At 35.5% G+C, this 19,672-nt stretch overlaps 2 protein-coding genes and 2 gene segments (V, D, J or C); all 4 read right to left on the reverse strand.

Annotated features, from left to right (window-relative positions):
• Nucleotides 1–1,428: 1,428 nt before the first annotated feature.
• On the reverse strand, nt 1,429–3,790 carry LOC128378442 (immunoglobulin lambda-1 light chain-like). Its single transcript, XM_053337962.1, has 4 exons — nt 3,751–3,790; nt 3,352–3,673; nt 2,587–2,624; nt 1,429–1,809 (listed from the first exon to the last, which is right to left on the reverse strand). The coding sequence occupies exons 1-4, from the start codon at nt 3,788–3,790 to the stop codon at nt 1,493–1,495; spliced, it is 717 nt and encodes a 238-aa protein (XP_053193937.1). The 3' UTR covers nt 1,429–1,492.
• A 2,547-nt stretch (nt 3,791–6,337) lies between these two features.
• On the reverse strand, nt 6,338–8,636 carry LOC128378749 (immunoglobulin lambda-1 light chain-like). The gene is made up of 4 exons (XM_053338335.1): nt 8,597–8,636; nt 8,199–8,517; nt 7,431–7,471; nt 6,338–6,654 (listed from the first exon to the last, which is right to left on the reverse strand). Exons 1-4 carry the CDS (start codon nt 8,634–8,636, stop codon nt 6,338–6,340), a joined length of 717 nt encoding a protein of 238 aa, XP_053194310.1.
• An 887-nt stretch (nt 8,637–9,523) lies between these two features.
• Nucleotides 9,524–9,987, reverse strand: LOC128379291 (immunoglobulin kappa variable 3-15-like). The segment is given in 2 exon segments: nt 9,524–9,855; nt 9,948–9,987. Coding segments are annotated over 2 exon segments (372 nt in total).
• Nucleotides 9,988–11,200: 1,213 nt separating this feature from the next.
• Nucleotides 11,201–18,320, reverse strand: LOC128379292 (Ig mu chain C region secreted form-like). The segment is given in 8 exon segments: nt 11,201–11,517; nt 12,254–12,291; nt 14,364–14,691; nt 14,784–14,875; nt 16,045–16,351; nt 17,125–17,165; nt 17,885–18,203; nt 18,281–18,320. Coding segments are annotated over 8 exon segments (1,482 nt in total).
• Between the last annotated feature and the right edge of the window lie 1,352 nt (nt 18,321–19,672).

Consider the following 19,672-nt stretch of genomic DNA (forward strand, 5'->3'; position numbering starts at 1 on the left):
TAATACAAACCGAGGAACTCCTCCTGGAATCTGTTTATACCAGACAGCAACTCTGTCAGTAACAGTCCCCAGGTTACAGTCCATGGTGGCTGTCTCTCCTTTCCTCACTGTCACAACAGCAGGCTTCTGTGTCACCACCGTCACACCACTCACACCTGGAAACAACAAGATGACATGGAGTCAAGAGAAACACACAGACTGATGAATCCAACATGAGGTCAAAGCTGCAGTAAGTCAGCCTCCTTACATGTTAGAGCAGTGATGAGAGTGCAGAGGGTCCCCAGCATGTTGTCAGTGTGTGCTGAGAATGGCCTTGTAACTTGGAAAGTGAGCTTACTGCTGACAGATTAGAGGGTTTGGAGGATGAGGAGAGGAGGTGCTGGAGGAGCAATTTAATACAACACTGAAACTGAGAGTGACTGACAGGAGGAGGAGCTTTGGTTCAATCTGTATAGTTTGCAATATTTGATTACTTATCATCTGTGGAGGAAAATGTCTCATCTATATTCACTATTGTCAGTGTAGCTGTGAACTTTTATCTATGAAATACAATTAACTAATAATCTCAAGACAGCCCTCAGTTTGTTTGGATTTCTTATTATTTTCAGTTAATAATGGATGACATTCATTCATGAAGTTTTACATTTCCACCATTCTACATAGAGCTTTACAAAAATAATTATCTTCTAATTTAAAAGTTATTCAGAAGTCAACAACAGATATTCCTTGCTCGATATAAACTCTGGTTTTGCACACATGTGAAAAATATACAGATTAGAGGAAAACTCTTTGATTCATTAAATGATAATAAATAAAACATCATTGTGTTTCCAGTCAGAGACAGTTTCTTCTGATATTACAGAGCTGACACTTGACCTCTTCATTTACATGGAGCTATAAATAAGGAGAGGAGGCCTGCAGCTGCATCCTGGTTAAGAAGAGAGGGAGGAGAGAAGTGATGCTTCACTGATGAAGGATGAAAACTCAATTTCAGTTTCTACTCACTTTATCTCATTATTTAACATATTAACTGTTATAAGTTAATCAAATAAAACAGAGTAATATTAATCAAGTTTTCTCCCTGGTATTTATAGCATGTATAAACCCAAAGAATATTGTCAAGTATGAATAAAATAGACATATATCTGTTATCTGTCTCTTCTGGATAAACTGTAATTATCTGTGAGAGGAACATGAAATGAAAATTAAATGTAGTGACGTTTACATTTATTGCAGTTGAACCACTATTGTTGTATATTTTAAAAACAAGAAAATAACACAAACTGTTTTATTACAATGCTTTTATTTAATAAAACAAGTCTTGAAAAATGTAACAATTGCAAAGCTGATACAACACCTCCACCTAGCTGTCACAACATTTATTACAAGCATGCAGACACATCTTTTCTAACATGTAAACTTTGTAATGAGCAAACAGCACAAACAGTAAAGAAGCAGATTTGAAATGCTCATTCTGCTCCTCTACTATTCTTCAGGGACACTTTGACTTGTTGATGTTTGTCTCTGAAGTCTGGGAGCCCAAAGACACTTTACATGTGTAAACCTTATCCATGTTCCAGTCTGACATCTGGATGGACAGATAGCTGCTGATTTGGAAAGTCTGGTCTGGTTGCTGAACAGCGGTGCTGGTAGAGATCCCACTGCTCACTGGACTCCCAGCAGACAACCAGGTCACATCTGCAAAAGGCACAGACTGACTGGACAGACAGACCAGAGTGGCTTGGTTGGACTGGAGCTCAGCACTGGACGGAGGGAAGACTGTCAGGACAGGAGGAGAGACACTGGAGCCTGAAAATACATGAAGGACAATTATACATAACTGACATTATAGTCAAAGAAAAAACTGATCAACTAGAAATGAAATCCTTCATAAGAAGCATGACAGTAACAGATTCATTCATTAGGTGTTTGGACAATATAACAAACAGAAGAAGTAAAAGTAACTGGCAACATGTGAAAATCATCACCTCAAATATGAACAATGTTGATTATTATTAAATATATTATAAACTAAATATATCAATCATGACATTACAATGATCAGTTATGAAATCATTTCAGTCACTGTTGGAAAGTATGATTAAGTTGTGTCTACCAAATCATTAGGGGAAAAAAAGACATAAAATAATCATATACAATTCAAATAAGTTCAAAACTATCCTAAAACCTCATAAGATTAGTAATTCAATAATACAAGCACAATAATTTAATGTTAGTAACATCATCAAAATACTCTTGACAGATCATTTATCATTCCTATAGCAGAGAATTAAATGTATTTAAATATTACAACTTTTCACTAAATGTAGATACATATTTTTGTTTAAAATATATATATATATATTTTTTTACAATATTTGTACCACACATTTTAAATACTATGATCATTTGCTGATCTTTCCTTAGCCTTCAAAGACACAGTTGCTTAGGCACAAAATGAACCTATTTACTGGCAAACATGTTTAATGTAATAAACAAGAACACATACATTGATTGTTTTCTCTTAATATTCATCAGAAACAATAAATCTATTTTGCTTTTTATGATCAGTTTAAAAGAACTTACTTGTCACAATCAGCTTGGTTCCTTGTCCGAATACCACAGTGATTCAGTTTGTACACATGGCTGTACAAAAACCTCCTGACTGTCTCTAATGAGGGGAGTGAAACTGAAACATCCTGTTGAGACCAACTTTCACTGTCAACTTCTCGTTCCCTTCATCAGTGTGTTTATAATCCAAAACACTGCTGGACTTGAGGATTGATTCTGAATCTTCTGTTGCATCATTTTGGTTTCATGTTGATGTTAAAAGTCTGAATATCATCAATAAATGGAGAAGGATGATGGTGGAAATGTTTCCTCTCATAAACACATGATTCAGACTATGCAACAAAGTTTGCATTGGTATTATTGAATGCAGTGTGGTATCAAATTAATTATATGTTTAACTTATTTCTTGGCAAACTCATCTTTATTTCAAACATCAAATTTGAATGAAACTATTCAAATAATCCTAAAGAAATAATAACACACAGAACATGTTGTCTCATAATATAGTGTACTCATCAGGCTGTTTGTTATGACCTATGTGAACTCATAAATTATTGACACTGTTTGGGGTCCCATAATTCTCTACTTGTAGTTAATATTAATGTTAGGTATCTTATATGAAATGAGTGTTTTCAAGAATAGATTGATGACACTGGTTTGTATTCATCTTTAAAGTCTCATGAAGCTACAGAGAGCATTAATTGATGTGTGAGGTATTGGAAAAGCAGAAGTACTTAGTGAAGAGGTTTTTGTCACAGAGTAAATCACTGTGATACGTACTCGTTAGCAGAGCTGTCCCATGTATGACAGAAATAAACTGCAGAATCTCCTGTCTCTGCTCTCTTAATGATGAACTGGAAATCTATGTTTGATGAGGTTTTAGAGTTGAATCGGTCTGAGGAGAATCCTGTTCCAAAGCTGGGTGATCTGTTAGAACGGTGAAATTCCAAAACATACTGAGGAGGTTTACCAGGAACCTGTTTATACCAGTTGACATAGCGATTATCATCTCTCTGGATGTTGCATTTGAGAACAACTTCTTGTCCTGTAGAAACTGTGTGGACAGCAGGTGTCTGGGTCAGAACTTTTACTGCATCAACATCTGTCAACAAACACAAAAATACATGAGTTAAAAGGCTTAAAATATGAGATATAAAAGGAATGAGAAGAATATCTTACATGTTAGAGCAGTGATGAGAGTGCAGAGGATCCCCAGCATGATGTCAGTGTGTGGTGTAAACGTCTCTTACTGTCCAGCTGAGAGGTGAGCAGGGTTGGAGTGTGAGGAGAAGAGAGACTGAAGCTTATAAACACACTTGAGACAGGAGAAGAAGAGGAGGAGTTTCAACACTACACAGTTTTCATTCATAAATCAACTGCATTATATATGTGGTTTACATTAAATGATTTCATGACAAAGAAATACAGTGTTGAAAGGTGTACAGTAAATTACATTTATCTCTGATATCAGTATTTTTATTCTTCTGAATTTACCTCAATCAAACAGACATGTTTCCTGTACATTTCAATTGTGACTAATGTCATTCAATTATAGAACAGGACTCTGTGTCTAGATGAACTTTTATTGGGTTTACATAGAATTAGCTGCACATTAATAAACAGATAGTTGTTTTTTTTCTGTGAAACAATTGACCATGGAGTTAGTCATATGAAACAAGATTCGTGCAGTTTATTTACTGTCACCTTTACTGCAGCTAGATGTATTATAACCATCAGTGCCTGTGTACCAGGGGATTTATCTAAAAGAAAATGATCACATGTTGGGTTTTGAGAACAGCGTCTGACAAGATACAGGAGTGTTTAAACGCTGATTTATTTGACAATGTCAGATTTTAAGTAGGAAGGTGATATACATTTACTGGAGCTTTGCTTGTTGATTTTTTACATTATTTAAGCCCAAACACAAATAAATAGTTTTAAATATCTATGTGGGAAACCAATAAAAACATTTAAGTGCTTGGAAAACAATATTGTACATAATACTGGAGTATGTTACACAAAGTACTGTTCAATAGCTCCACTGTCAACTGACGTGTGAGACTGAAAAAGCAGAAGTGTTCAATGAAGAGGTTTTTGTCACAGTGTAAATCACTGTGATACGTACTCACTCACAGAGCTGTCATATGTTTTACAGAAATAGACTGCTGAGTCTCCCTCCTCCACATTGTTGATGATCAGTCGATAATCTGATTTTGACTGATGATTAGATGTGAATTTGGGAGAGGAGAAACCAGAGCCATATGTTGGAGCGCTACTGCTGTGATGGAAATATAATACAAACTGAGGAACTCCTCCTGGAATCTGTTTATACCAGCGAGCAACACTGTTAGTAACACTCCCCAGGTTACAGTCCATGGTGGCTGTCTCTCCTTTCCTCACTGTCACAACAGGAGGCTTCTGTGTCACCACCGTCACACCACTCACACCTGGAAAAAACAAGATGACATGGAATCAAGAGAAACACACAGACTGATGAATCCAACATGAGGTCAAAGCTGCAGTAAGTCAGCCTCCTTACATGTTAGAGCAGTGATGAGAGTGCAGAGGGTCCCAAGCATGTTGTCAGTGTGTGCTGAGAATGGCCTTGTAACTTGGAAAGTGAGTTTACTGCTGACAGATTAGAGGGTTTGGAGGATGAGGAGAGGAGGTGCTGGAGGAGCAATTTAATACAACACTGAAACTGAGAGTGACTGACAGGAGGAGGAGCTTTGGTTCAATCTGTATAGTTTATAACATTTGGTGTTTGCTTATCATCTGTGGAGGAAAATGTCTCATCTGTATTCACTATTGTCAGTGTAGCTGTGAACTTTTATCTATAAAATCAGTTAGTGTGGATTTTGTATTATTGTCAGTTAATAATGGATTACATTCATTCATGAAAGTTTTACATTTTGAAACAATTCTCCTCCCTACATAGAGCGTTACACAAAATAATTTTCTTCTAATTCAGTTATTCAGAAGTAAACAACAGATACTTCATGCTTGATATAAACTCTGGTTTTGCACACATGTGAAAAAATCTACAGATTAGAGGAAAACTCTTTGATTCATTAAATGATAATAAATAAAACATCATTGTGTTTCAACTCAGAGACAGTTTCTTCTGATATTACAGAGCTGACACTTGACCTCTTCATTTACATGGAGCTATAAATAAGGAGAGGAGGCCTGCAGCTGCATCCTGGTTAAGAAGAGAGGGAGGAGAGAAGTGACGCTTCACTGATGAAGGATGAAAATTCAGTATCAGTTTCTACTCACTTTATCTCATTATTTAACATATTAAGTGTTAAAAGTTAATCAAATAAAACAAAGTAATATTAATCAAGTTTTCTCCCTGGTATTTATAGCATGTATAAACCCAAAGAATATTGTCAAGTAAGAATAAAATAGACATATATGTGTTATCTGTCTCTTTTAGATAAAATGTAATTCTCAGTGAGAGAAAAATTAAAGGAAAATTAAATGTAGTGAAGTTTACATTTATTGCAGTTGAACCACTATTGTTTTATATTTTAAAAACAACAAAATAACACAAACTGTTTTATTAGATTGCTTTTATTTAATAAAACAAGTCTTGAAAAATGTAACAATTGCAAAGCTGATACAACACCTCCACCTAGCTGTCACAACATTTATTACAAGCATGCAGACACATCTTTTCTAACATCTAAACTTTGTAATGAGCAAACAGCACAAACAGTAAAGAAGCAGATTTGAAATGCTCATTCTGCTCCTCTACTATTTTTCAGGGACACTTTGACTTGTTGATGTTTGTCTCTGAAGTCTGGGAGCCCAAAGACACTTTACATGTGTAAACCTTATCCATGTTCCAGTCTGACGTCTGGATGGACAGATAGCTGCTGATTTGGAAAGTCTGGTCTGGTTGCTGAACAGCGGTGCTGGTAGAGATCCCACTGCTCACTGGACTCCCAGCAGACAACCAGGTCACATCTGCAAAAGGCACAGACTGACTGGACAGACAGACCAGAGTGGCTTGGTTGGACTGGAGCTCAGCACTGGACGGAGGGAAGACTGTCAGGACAGGAGGAGAGAGACTGGAGCCTGAAAATACATGAAGGACAATTATACATAACTGACATTATAGTCAAAGAAAAAAATGATCAACTAGAAATTAAATCATTCATAAGAAGCATGACAGTAACAGATTCATTCATTAGGTGTTTGGACAATATAACAAACACAAGAAGTAAAAGTAACTGGCAACATGTGAAAATCATCACCTAAAATATGAACAATGTTGATTATTATTAAATATATTATAAACTAAATATATCAATCATGACATTACAATGATCAGTTATGAAATCATTTCAGTCACTGTTGGAAAGTATGATTAAGTTATGTCTACCAAATCATTAGGGGAAAAAACAGACATAAAATAATCATATAAAATTCAATAAGTTCAAAACTATCCTAAAACGTCATAAGATTAGTAATTCAAAAATACAAGCACAATAATTTAATATTATTAACATCATCAAAATACTCTTGACAGATCATTTATCATTCCTATAGCAGAGAATTAAATGTATTTAAATATTACAACTTTTCACTAAATGTTGATACATATTTTCTACATTTGTTTAAAAGAATATATTTTTTACAATATTTGTACCAAACATTTTAAATACTATGATCATTTGCTGATCTTTCCTTAGCCTTCAAAGACACAGTTGCTTAGGCACAAAATGAACCTATTTACTGGCAAACATGTTAAATGTTATAAACAAGAACACATACATTGATTGCTTTCTCTTAATATTCATCAGAAACAATAAATCTATTTTGTTTTTTATGATCAGTTTAAAAGAACTTACTTGTCACGATCAGCTTGGTTCCTTGTCCGAATACCACAGTGATTCAGTTTGTACACATGGCTGTACAAAAACCTCCTGACTGTCTCTAATGAGGGGAGTGAAACTGAAACATCCTGTTGAGACCAACTTTCACTGTCAACATCTCGTTCCCTTCATCAGTGTGTTTATAATCCAAAACACTGCTGGATTTGAGGATTGATTCTGAATCTTCTGTTGCATCATTTTGGTTTCATGTTGATGTTAAAAGTCTGAATATCATCAATAAATGGAGAAGGATGATGGTGGAAATGTTTCCTCTCATAAACACATGATTCAGACTATGCAACAAAGTTTGCATTGGTATTATTGAATGCAGTGTGGTATCAAATTAATTCTATGTTTAACTTATTTCTTGGCAAAATCATCTTTACTTCAAACATCAAATTTGAATGAAACTATTCAAATAATCCTAAAGAAATAATTACACACAGAACATGATGTCTCATAATATAGTCTACTCATCAGGCTATTTGTTATGACCTATGTGAACTCATAAATTATTGACACTGTTTGGGGTCCCATAATTCTCTACTTGTAGTTAATATTAATGTTAGGTATCTTATATGAAATGAGTGTTTTCAAGAATAGATTGATGACACTGGTTTGTATTCATCTTTAAAGTCTCATGAAGCTACAGAGAGCATTAATTGATGTGTGAGGTATTGGAAAAGCAGAAGTACTTAGTGAAGAGGTTTTTGTCATAGAGTAAATCACTGTGATACAGCTGCAGAAGCAGAGTCGTCCCACGTTTGACAGTAATAAACTGCAGAATCTCCTGTCTCTGCTCTCTTAATGATGAACTGGTAATCTATGTTTGATGAGGATTTAGAGTTGAATCGGTCTGAGGAGAATCCTGTTCCAAAGCTGAGTGAACTGCTTCCATGGTAAAATCCCAAAACATACTGAGGAGTTTTACCAGGAACCTGTTTATACCAGTAGACATAATTTCCATAATATCTCTGAATGTTGCATTTGAGAACAACTTCTTGTCCTGTAGAAACTGTGTGGACAGCAGGCGTCTGGGTCAGAACTATCACTGCATCAACATCTGTCAACAAACACAGAAAAATACACAAGTTAAAAGGTTAAAAACATGAGATATAAAAGGAATGAGAAGAATATCTTACATGTTAGAGCAGTGATGAGAGTGCAGAGGATCCCCAGCATGATGTCAGTGTGTGGTGTAAACGTCTCTTACTGTCCAGCTGAGAGGTGAGCAGGGTTGGAGTGTGAGGAGAAGAGAGACTGAAGCTTATAAGCACACTTGAGACAGGAAAAGTGGAGGAGGAGTTTCAACACTCATAGTTTTCATTCATAAATCAACTGCATCATATATGTGGTTTACATTAAATGATGTCATGACAAAGAAATACAGTGTTGAAAGGAGTACAGTAAATTACATTATCTCTGATCTCAGTATTTTTATTCTCCTGAATTTACCTCAATCAAACAGACATGTTTCCTGTACATTTCAATTGTGACTAATGTCATTCAATTATAAAACAGGACTCTGTGTCTAGATGAACTTTTATTGGGTTTACATAGAATTAGCTGCACATTAATAAACAAATAGTTGTTTTTTTCTGTGAAACAATTGACCATGGAGTTAGTCTTATGAAACAGGATTGATGCAGTTTATTTACTGTCACCTTTACTGCAGCTAGATGTATTATAACCATCAGTGCCTGTGTACCAGGGGATTTATCTAAAAGAAAATGATCACATGTTGGGTTTTGAGAACAGCGTCTGACAAGATACAGGAATGTTTAAACGCTGATTTATTTGACAATGTCAGATTTGAAGTAGGAATGTGATATACATTTACTGGAGCTTTGCTTGTTGATTTTTTCCATCATTTAAGCCCAAACACAAATAAATAGTTTTAAATATCTATGTGAGAAACCAATAAAAAGATTTAGGTGGTTGGAAAAAAATATTGTACATAATACTGCAGTATGTTACACAAAGTACTGTTCAATAGCTCCACTGTCAACTGACGTGTGAGACTGAAAAAGCAGAAGTGTTCAATGAAGAGGTTTTTGTCACGGTGTAAATCACTGTGATACACCCTCGTTAGCATCCCATGTTTTACAGAAATAGACTGCTGAGTCTCCCTCCTCCACATTGTTGATGATCAGTCGATAATCTGATTTTGACTGATGATTAGATGTGAATTTGGGAGAAGAGAATCCAGAGCCATATGTTGGAGCGCTATAGCTGTGATAGAAATATAATACAAACTGAGGAACTCCTCCTGGAATCTGTTTATACCAGTAAGCATTACTGACAGTAACAGTCCCCAGGTTACAGTCCATGGTGGCTGTCTCTCCTTTCCTCACTGTCACAACAGGAGGCTTCTGTGTCACCACCGTCACACCACTCACACCTGGAAACAACAAGATGACATGGAATCAAGAGAAACACACAGACTGATGAATCCAACATGAGGTCAAAGTTGCAGTAAGTCAGCCTCCTTACATGTTAGAGCAGTGATGAGAGTGCAGAGGGTCCCCAGCATGTTGTCAGTGTGTGCTGAGAATGGCCTTGTAACTTGGAAAGTGAGTTTACTGCTGACAGATTAGAGGGTTTGGAGGATGAGGAGAGGAGGTGCTGGAGGAGCAATTTAATACAACACTGAAACTGAGAGTGACTGACAGGAGGAGGAGCTTTGGTTCAATCTGTATAGTTTGTAACATTTGGTGTTTGCTTATCATCTGTGGAGGAAAATGTCTCATCTGTATTCACTATTGTCAGTGTAGCTGTGAACTTTTATCTATAAAATACTGTAAACTGATAATCTCAAGAAAGCCCTAAATTTGTGTGGATTTTGTGTTATTGTCCGTTAATAATGGATGACATTCATTCATGAAGGTTTTACATTTCCACCATTCTACATAGAGCTTTACACAAAATAATCATCTTCTAATTTAGTTATTCAGCATTCAACAACATATATTCCTTGCTTGATATAAACTCTGGTTTTGCATACATGTTAAAAAATGTACAGATTAGAGGAAAACTCTTTGATTCATTAAATGATAATAAATAAAACATCATTGTGTTTCAACTCAGAGACAGTTTCTTCTGATACTACAGAGCTGACACTTGACCTCTTCATTTACATGGAGCTATAAATAAGGAGAGGAGGCCTGCAGCTGCATCCTGGTTAAGAAGAGAGGGAGGAGAGAAGTGATGCTTCGCTGATGAAGGATGAAAATTCAGTTTCAGTTTCTACTCACTTTATCTCATTATTTAACATATTAACTGTTATAAGTTAATCAAATAAAACAAAGTAATATTAATGAAGTTTTCTCCCTGGTATTTATTGCATGTATAAACCCAATATATAAAGAATATTGTCAAGTAAGAATAAAATAGACATATGTCTGCTATCTGTCTCTTTTAGATAAACTGTAATTATCAGTGAGAGAAAAATTAAAGGAAAATGAAATGTAGTGAAGTTTACATTTATTGCAGTTGAACCAATATTGTTTTATATTTTAAAAACAACAAAATGACACAAACTGTTTTATTAGATTGCTTTTATTTAATAAAACAAGTCTTGAAAATTGTAACAATTGCAAAGCTGATACAACACCTTCACCTAGCTGTCACAACATTTATTACAAGCATGCAGACATCTTTTCTAATATCTAAACTTTGTAATGAGCAAACAGCACAAACAGTAAAGAAGCAGATTTGAAATGCTCATTCTGCTCCTCTACTATTTTTCAGGGACACTTTGACTTGTTGATGTTTGTCTCTGAAGTCTGGGAGCCCAAAGACACTTTACATGTGTAAACCTTATCCATGTTCCAGTCTGACGTCTGGATGGACAGATAGCTGCTGATTTGGAAAGTCTGGTCTGGTTGCTGAACAGCGGTGCTGGTAGAGATCCCACTGCTCACTGGACTCCCAGCAGACAACCAGGTCACATCTGCAAAAGGCACAGACTGACTGGACAGACAGACCAGAGTGGCTTGGTTGGACTGGAGCTCAGCACTGGACGGAGGGAAGACTGTCAGGACAGGAGGAGAGAGACTGGAGCCTGAAAATACATGAAGGAAAATTATACATAACTGACATTATAGTCAAAAAAAAAAACTCGACAACTCGAAATTGAATCATTCATAAGAAGCATGACAGTAACATATTCATTCATTAGGTGTTTGGACAATATAACAAACACAAGAAGTAAAAGTAACTGGCAACATGTGAAAATCATCACCTAAAATATGAACAATGTTGATTATTATTAAATATATTATAAACTAAATATATCAATCATGACATTACAATGATCAGTTATGAAATCATTTCAGTCACTGTTGGAAAGTATGATTAAGTTGTGTCTACCAAATCATTAGGGGAAAAAACAGATATAAAATAATCATATAAAATTCAAATGAGTTCAAAACTATCCTAAAACCTCATAAGATTAGTAATTCAAAAATACAAGCACAATAATTTAATATTAGTAACATCATCAAAATACACTTGACATATCATTTATCATTCCTATAGCAGAGAATTAAATGTATTTAAATATTACAAAAAACTATTTTTTTTACAATATTTGTACCAAACATTTTAAATACTATGATCATTTGCTGATCTTTCCTTAGCCTTCAAAGACACAGTTGCTTAGGCACAAAATGAACCTATTTACTGGCAAACATGTTAAATGTTATAAACGAGAACACATACATTGATTGTTTTCTCTTAATATTCATCAGAAACAATAAATCTATTTTGTTTTTTATGATCAGTTTAAAAGAACTTACCTGTCACAATCAGCTTGGTTCCTTGTCCGAATACCACAGTGATTCAGTTAGTACACATGGCTGTACAAAAACCTCCTGACTGTCTCTAATGAGGGGAGTGAAACTGAAACATCCTGTTGAGACCAACTTTCACTGTCAACATCTCGTTCCCTTCATCAATGTGTTTATAATCCAAAACACTGCTGGACTTGAGGATTGATTCTGAATCTTCTGTTGCATCATTTTGGTTTCATGTTGATGTTAAAAGTCTGAATATCATCAATAAATGGAGAAGGATGATGGTGGAAATGTTTCCTCTCATAAACACATGATTCAGACTATGCAACAAAGTTTGCATTGATATTATTGAATGCAGTGTGGTATCAAATTAATTCTATGTTTAACTTATTTCTTGGCAAAATCATCTTTACTTCAAACATCACATTTGAATGAAACTATTCAAATAATCCTAAAGAAATAATTACACACAGAACATGATGTCTCATAATATAGTGTACTCATCAGGATATTTATTATGACCTATGTGAACTCATAAATTATTGACACTGTTTGGGGTCCCATAATTCTCTACTTGTAGTTAATATTAATGTTACGTATCTTATATGAAATGAGTGTTTTCAAGAATAGATTGATGACACTGGTTTGTATTCATCTTTAAAGTCTCATGAAGCTACAGAGAGCATTAATTGATGTGTGAGGTATTGGAAAAGCAGAAGTACTTAGTGAAGAGGTTTTTGTCACAGAGTAAATCACTGTGATACACCCTCGATAGCTGAGTCGTCCCATGTATAACAGAAATAAACTCCAGAATCTCCTGTCTCTGCTCGCTTAATGATGAACTGGTAATCTATGTTTGATGAGGATTTAGAGTTGAATCGGTCTGAGGAGAATCCTGTTCCGAAGTTGGGTGAACTGTTAGAATGGAGAAATCTCAGAACATACTGAGGAGGTTTACCAGGAGCCTGTTTAAACCATCTGACATAATTTCCATAATCTGTCTGAATGTTGCATTTGAGTACAACTTCTTGTCCTGTAGAAACTGTGTGGACAGCAGGCGTCTGGGTCAGAACTATCACTGCATCAACATCTGTCAACACAAAAATACATGAGTTAAATTGTTTATGTTTGAAATTATGGGACATAAAAGGAATGAGACAAATATCTTACATGTTAGAGCAGTGATGAGAGTGCAGAGGATCCCCAGCATGATGTCAGTGTGTGGTGTAAACGTCTCTTACTGTCCAGCTGAGAGGTGAGCAGGGTTGGAGTGTGAGGAGAAGAGAGACTGAAGCTTATAAACACACTTGAGACAGGAGAAGTGGAGGAGGAGTTTCAACACTCTACACAGTTTTCATTCATAAATCAACTGCATCATATATGTGGTTTACATTAAATGATTTCATGACAAAGAAATACAGTGTTGAAAGGTGTACAGTAAATTACATTTATCTCTGATCTCAGTATTTTTATTCTTCTGAATTTACCTCAATCAAATAGACATGTTTCCTGTACATTTAAATTGTGACTAATGTCATTCAATTATAAAACTGGACTCTGTGTCTAGATGAACTTTTATTGGATTTACATAGAATTAGCTGCACATTAATAAACAGATAGTTGTTTTTTTCTGTGAAACAATTAACCATGGAGTTAGTCTTATGAAACAGGATTTATGCAGTTTATTTACTGTCACCTTTACTGCAGCTAGATGTATTATAACCATCAGTGCCTGTGTACCAGGGGATTTATCTAAAAGAAAATGATCACATGTTGGGTTTTGAGAACAGCGTCTGACAAGATACAGGAGTGTTTAAACGCTGATTTATTTGACAATGTCAGATTTTAAGTAGGAAGGTGATATACATTTACTGGAGCTTTGCTTGTTGATTTTTTACATCATTTAAGCCCAAACACAAATAAATAGTTTTAAATATCTATGTGGGAAACCAATTAAAAGATGTAGGTGCTTGGAATAAAATATTGTACATAATACTGGAGTATGTTACACAAAGTACTGTTCAATAGCTCCACTGTCAACTGACACATGTGAGACTGAAAAAGCAGAAGTGTTTAGTGAGGAGGTTTTTGTCACAGTGTAAATCACTGTGATACCAACTCACTCACAGAGCTGTCATATGTTTGACAGAAATAGACTGCTGAGTCTCCCTCCTCCACATTGTTGATGATCAGTCGATAATCTGATGTTGACTGATGATTAGATGTGAATTTGGGAGAGGAGAATCCAGAGCCATATGTTGGAACGCTATGGCTGTGATAGAAATATAATACAAACTGAGGAACTCCTCCTGGAATCTGTTTATACCAGACAGCTCGACTGCCAGTAACAGTCCCCAGGTTACAGTCCATGGTGGCTGTCTCTCCTTTCCTCACTGTCACAACAGGAGGCTTCTGTGTCACCACCGTCACACCACTCACACCTGGAAACAACAAGATGACATGGAGTCAAGAGAAACACACAGACTGATGAATCCAACATGAGGTCAAAGCTGCAGTAAGTCAGCCTCCTTACATGTTAGAGCAGTGATGAGAGTGCAGAGGGTCCCCAGCATGTTGTCAGTGTGTGCTGAGAATGGCCTTGTAACTTGGAAAGTGAGTTTACTGCTGACAGATTAGAGGGTTTGGAGGATGAGGAGAGGAGGTGCTGGAGGAGCAATTTAATACAACACTGAAACTGAGAGTGACTGACAGGAGGAGGAGCTTTGGTTCAATCGGTATAGTTTGCAATATTTGATTACTTATTATCTGTGGAGGAGAATGTCTCATCTGTATTCACTATTGTCACTGTAGCTGTGAACTTTTATCTATAAAATACAATAAACTCATAATCTCAAGAAAGCTCTAAATTTGTGTGGATTTTGTATTATTTTCAGTTAATAATGGATGACATTCATTCATGAAGGTTTTACATTTTGAAACATTTCTCCACTCTACATAGAGCTTTACACAAAATAATCATCTTCTAATTTATATATTCAGAAGTCAACAACAGATATTTCTTGATCGATATAAATTCTGGTTTTGCACACGTGAAAAATGTACGGACTAGAGAAAAACTCTTTGATTCATTAAATGATAATAAATAAAACATCATTGTGTTTCCAGTCAGAGACAGTTTCTTCTGATATTACAGAGCTGACACTTGACCTCTTCATTTACATGGAGCTATAAATGAGGAGAGGAGGCCTGCAGCTGCATCCTGGTTAAGAAGAGAGGGAGGAGAGAAGTGATGCTTCACTGATGAAGGATGAAAATTCAGTATCAGTTTCTACTCACTTTATCTCATTATTTAACATATTAACTGTTAAAAGTTAATCAAATAAAACAAAGTAATATTAATCAAGTGTTCTCCCTGGTATTTATTGCATGTATAAACCCAAAGAATATTGTCAAGTAAGAATAAAATAGACATATATGTGTTATCTGTCTCTTTTAGATGAACTGTAATTATCAGCGAGAGGAAAATTAAAGGAAAATTAAATGTAGTGAATTTTACATTTATTGCAGTTGAACCACTATTGTTTTATATTTTAAAAACAACAAAATAACACAAACTGTTTTATTAAAATGCTTTTATTTAATAAAACAAGTCTTGAAAATTGTAACAATTTCAAAGCTGATACAACACCTTCACCTAGCTGTCACAACATTTATTACAAGCATGCAGACACATCTTTTCTAACATCTAAACTTTGTAATGAGCAAACAGCACAAACAGTAAAGAAGCAGATTTGAAATGCTCATTCTGCTCCTCTACTATTCTTCAGGGACACTTTGATTTGTTGATGTTTGTCTCTGAAGTCTGGGAGCCCAAAGACACTTTACATGTGTAAACCTTATCCATGTTCCAGTCTGACGTCTGGATGGACAGATAGCTGCTGATTTGGAAAGTCTGGTCTGGTTGCTGAACAGCGGTGCTGGTAGAGATCCCACTGCTCACTGGACTCCCAGCAGACAACCAGGTCACATCTGCAAAAGGCACAGACTGACTGGACAGACAGACCAGAGTGGCTTGGTTGGACTGGAGCTCAGCACTGGACGGAGGGAAGACAGTCAGGACAGGAGGAGAGAGACTGGAGCCTGAAAATACATGAAGGACAATTATACATAACTGACATTATAGTCAAAGAAAAAACTGATCCACTAGAAATTAAATCATTCATAAGAAGCATGACAGTAACAGATTCATTCATTAGGTGTTTGGACAATATAACAAAAACAAGAAGTAAAAGTAACTGGCAACATGTGAAAATCATCACCTAAAATATGAACAATGTTGATTATTATTAAATATATTATAAACTAAATATATCAATCATGACATTACAATGATCAGTTATGAAATAATTTCAGTCACTGTTGGAAAGTATGATTAAGTTGTGTCTACCAAATCATTAGGGGAAAAAACAGACATAAAATAATCATATAAATTCAAATTAGTTCAAAACTATCCTAAACCTCATAAGATTAGTAATTCAAAAATACAAGCAAAATAATTTAATATTAGTAACATCATCAAAATACTCTTGACATATCATTTATCATTCCTATAGCAGAGAATTCAATGTATTTAAATATTACAACTTTTCACTAAATGTAGATACATATTTTTGTTTAAAATATATATATATATTTTTTACAATATTTGTAACAAACATTTTAAATACTATGACCATTTGCTGATCTTTCCTTAGCCTTCAAAGACACAGTTGCTTAGGCACAAAATGAACCTATTTACTGGCAAACATGTTAAATGATATAAACAAGAACACATACATTGATTATTTTCTCTTAATATTCATCAGAAACAATAAATCTATTTTGTTTTTTATGATCAGTTTAAAAGAACTTACTTGTCACAATCAGCTTGGTTCCTTGTCCGAATACCACAGTGATTCAGTTTGTACACATGGCTGTACAAAAACCTCCTGACTGTCTCTAATGAGGGGAGTGAAACTGAAACATCCTGTTGAGACCAACTTTCACTGTCAACATGTCGTTCCCTTCATCAGTGTGTTTATAATCCAAAACACTGCTGGACTTGAGGATTGATTCTGAATCTTCTGTTGCATCATTTTGGTTTCATGTTGATGTTAAAAGTCTGAATATCATCAATAAATGGAGAAGGATGATGGTGGAAATGTTTCCTCTCATAAACACATGATTCAGACCATGCAACAATGTTTGCATTGGTATTATTGAATGTATCAAATTAATTCTATGTTTAACTTATTTCTTGGCAAAATCATCTTTACTTCAAATATCACATTTGAATGAAACTATTCAAATAATCCTAAAGAAATAATTACACACAGAACATGATGTCTCATAATATAGTGTACTCATCAGGCTATTTGTTATGACCTATGTGAACTCATAAATTATTGACACTGTTTGGGGTCCCATCATTCTCTACTTGTAGTTAATATTAATGTTAGGTATCTTATATGAAATGAGTGTTTTCAAGAATAGATTGATGACATTGGTTTGTATTCATCTTTAAAGTCTCATGAAGCTACAGAGAGCATTAATTGATGTGTGAGGTATTGGAAAAGCAGAAGTACTTAGTGAAGAGGTTTTTGTCACAGAGTAAATCACTGTGATACAGCTGCAGAAGCAGAGTTGTCCCATGTCTGACAGAAATAAACTGCAGAATCTCCTGTCTCTGTTCTCTCAATGATGAACTGGTAATCTATGTTTGATGAGGTTTTAGAGTTGAATCGGTCTGAGGAGAATCCTGTTCCAAAGCTGGGTGAACTGTGAGAATGGTAAAATTTCAGAACATACTGAGGAGGTTTACCAGGAACCTGTTTATACCAGCTGACATAATATCCATCATCTCTTTGAATGTTGCATTTGAGAACAACTTCTTGTCCTGTAGAAACTGAGTGGACAGCAGGCGTCTGGGTCAGAACTTTTACTGCATCAACATCTGTCAACAAACACAAAAATACATGAGTTAAAAGGTTAAAAATATGAGATATAAAAGAAATGAGAAGAATATCTTACATGTTAGAGCAGTGATGAGAGTGCAGAGGATCCCCAGCATGATGTAAGTGTGTGGTGTAAACGTCTCTTACTGTCCAGCTGAGAGGTGAGCAGGGTTGGAGTGTGAGGAGAAGAGAGACTGAAGCTTATAAACACACTTGAGACAGGAGAAGTGGAGGAGGAGTTTCAACACTCTACACAGTTTTCATTCATAAATCAACTGCATCATATATGTGGTTCACATTAAATGATTTCATGACAAAGAAATACAATGTTGAAAGGTGTACAGTAAATTACATTTATCTCTGATCTCAGTATTTTTATTCTTCTGAATTTACCTCAATCAAACAGACATGTTTCCTGTACATTTCAATTGTGACTAATGTCATTCAATTATAAAACAGGACTCTGTGTCTAGATGGACTTTTATTGGGTTTACATAGAATTAGCTGCACATTAATAAACAGATAGGTTTTTTTTTTCTGTGAAACAATTGACCATCGAGTTAGTCTTATGAAACAGGATTCATGCAGTTTATTTACTGTCACCTTTACTGCAGCTAGATGTATTATAACCATCAGTGCCTGTGTACCAGGGGATTTATCTAAAAGAAAATGATCACATGTTGGGTTTTGAGAACAGCGTCTGACAAGATACAGGAGTGTTTAAACGCTGATTTATTTGACAATGTCAGATTTTAAGTAGGAAGGTGATATACATTTACTGGAGCTTTGCTTGTTGATTTTTTACATTATTTAAGCCCAAACACAAATAAATAGTTTTAAATATCTATGTGGGAAACCAATAAAAACATTTAGTTGCTTGGAAAAAAATATTGTACATAATACTGGAGTATGTTACACAGAGTACTGTTCAATAGCTCCACTGTCAATTGACATGTGAGACTGAAAAAGCAGAAGTGTTCAGTGAGGAGGTTTTTGTCACAGTGTAAATCACTGTGACACCCACTCACTCACAGAGCTGTCCCATGTTTGACAGAAATAGACTGCTAAGTCTCCCTCCTCCACATTGTTGATGATCAGTCGATAATCTGATGTTGACTGATGATTAGATGTGAATTTGGGAGAAGAGAATCCAGAGCCATATGTTGGAGCGCTATAGCTGTGATAGAAATATAATACAAACTGAGGAACTCCTCCTGGAATCTGTTTATACCAGCCAGCAATGTTGTTAACAGTCCCCAGGTTACAGTCCATGGTGGCTGTCTCTCCTTTCCTCACTGTCACAACAGGAGGCTTCTGTGTCACCACCGTCACACCACTCACACCTGGAAACAACAAGATGACATGGAGTCAAGAGAAACACACAGACTGATGAATCCAACATGAGGTCAAAGCTGCAGTAAGTCAGCCTCCTTACATGTTAGAGCAGTGATGAGAGTGCAGAGGGTCC

This window comes from Scomber japonicus, chromosome 18 (assembly GCF_027409825.1).
Source record: "Scomber japonicus isolate fScoJap1 chromosome 18, fScoJap1.pri, whole genome shotgun sequence".
NCBI classification, from domain to species: Eukaryota; Metazoa; Chordata; class Actinopteri; order Scombriformes; family Scombridae; genus Scomber; species Scomber japonicus.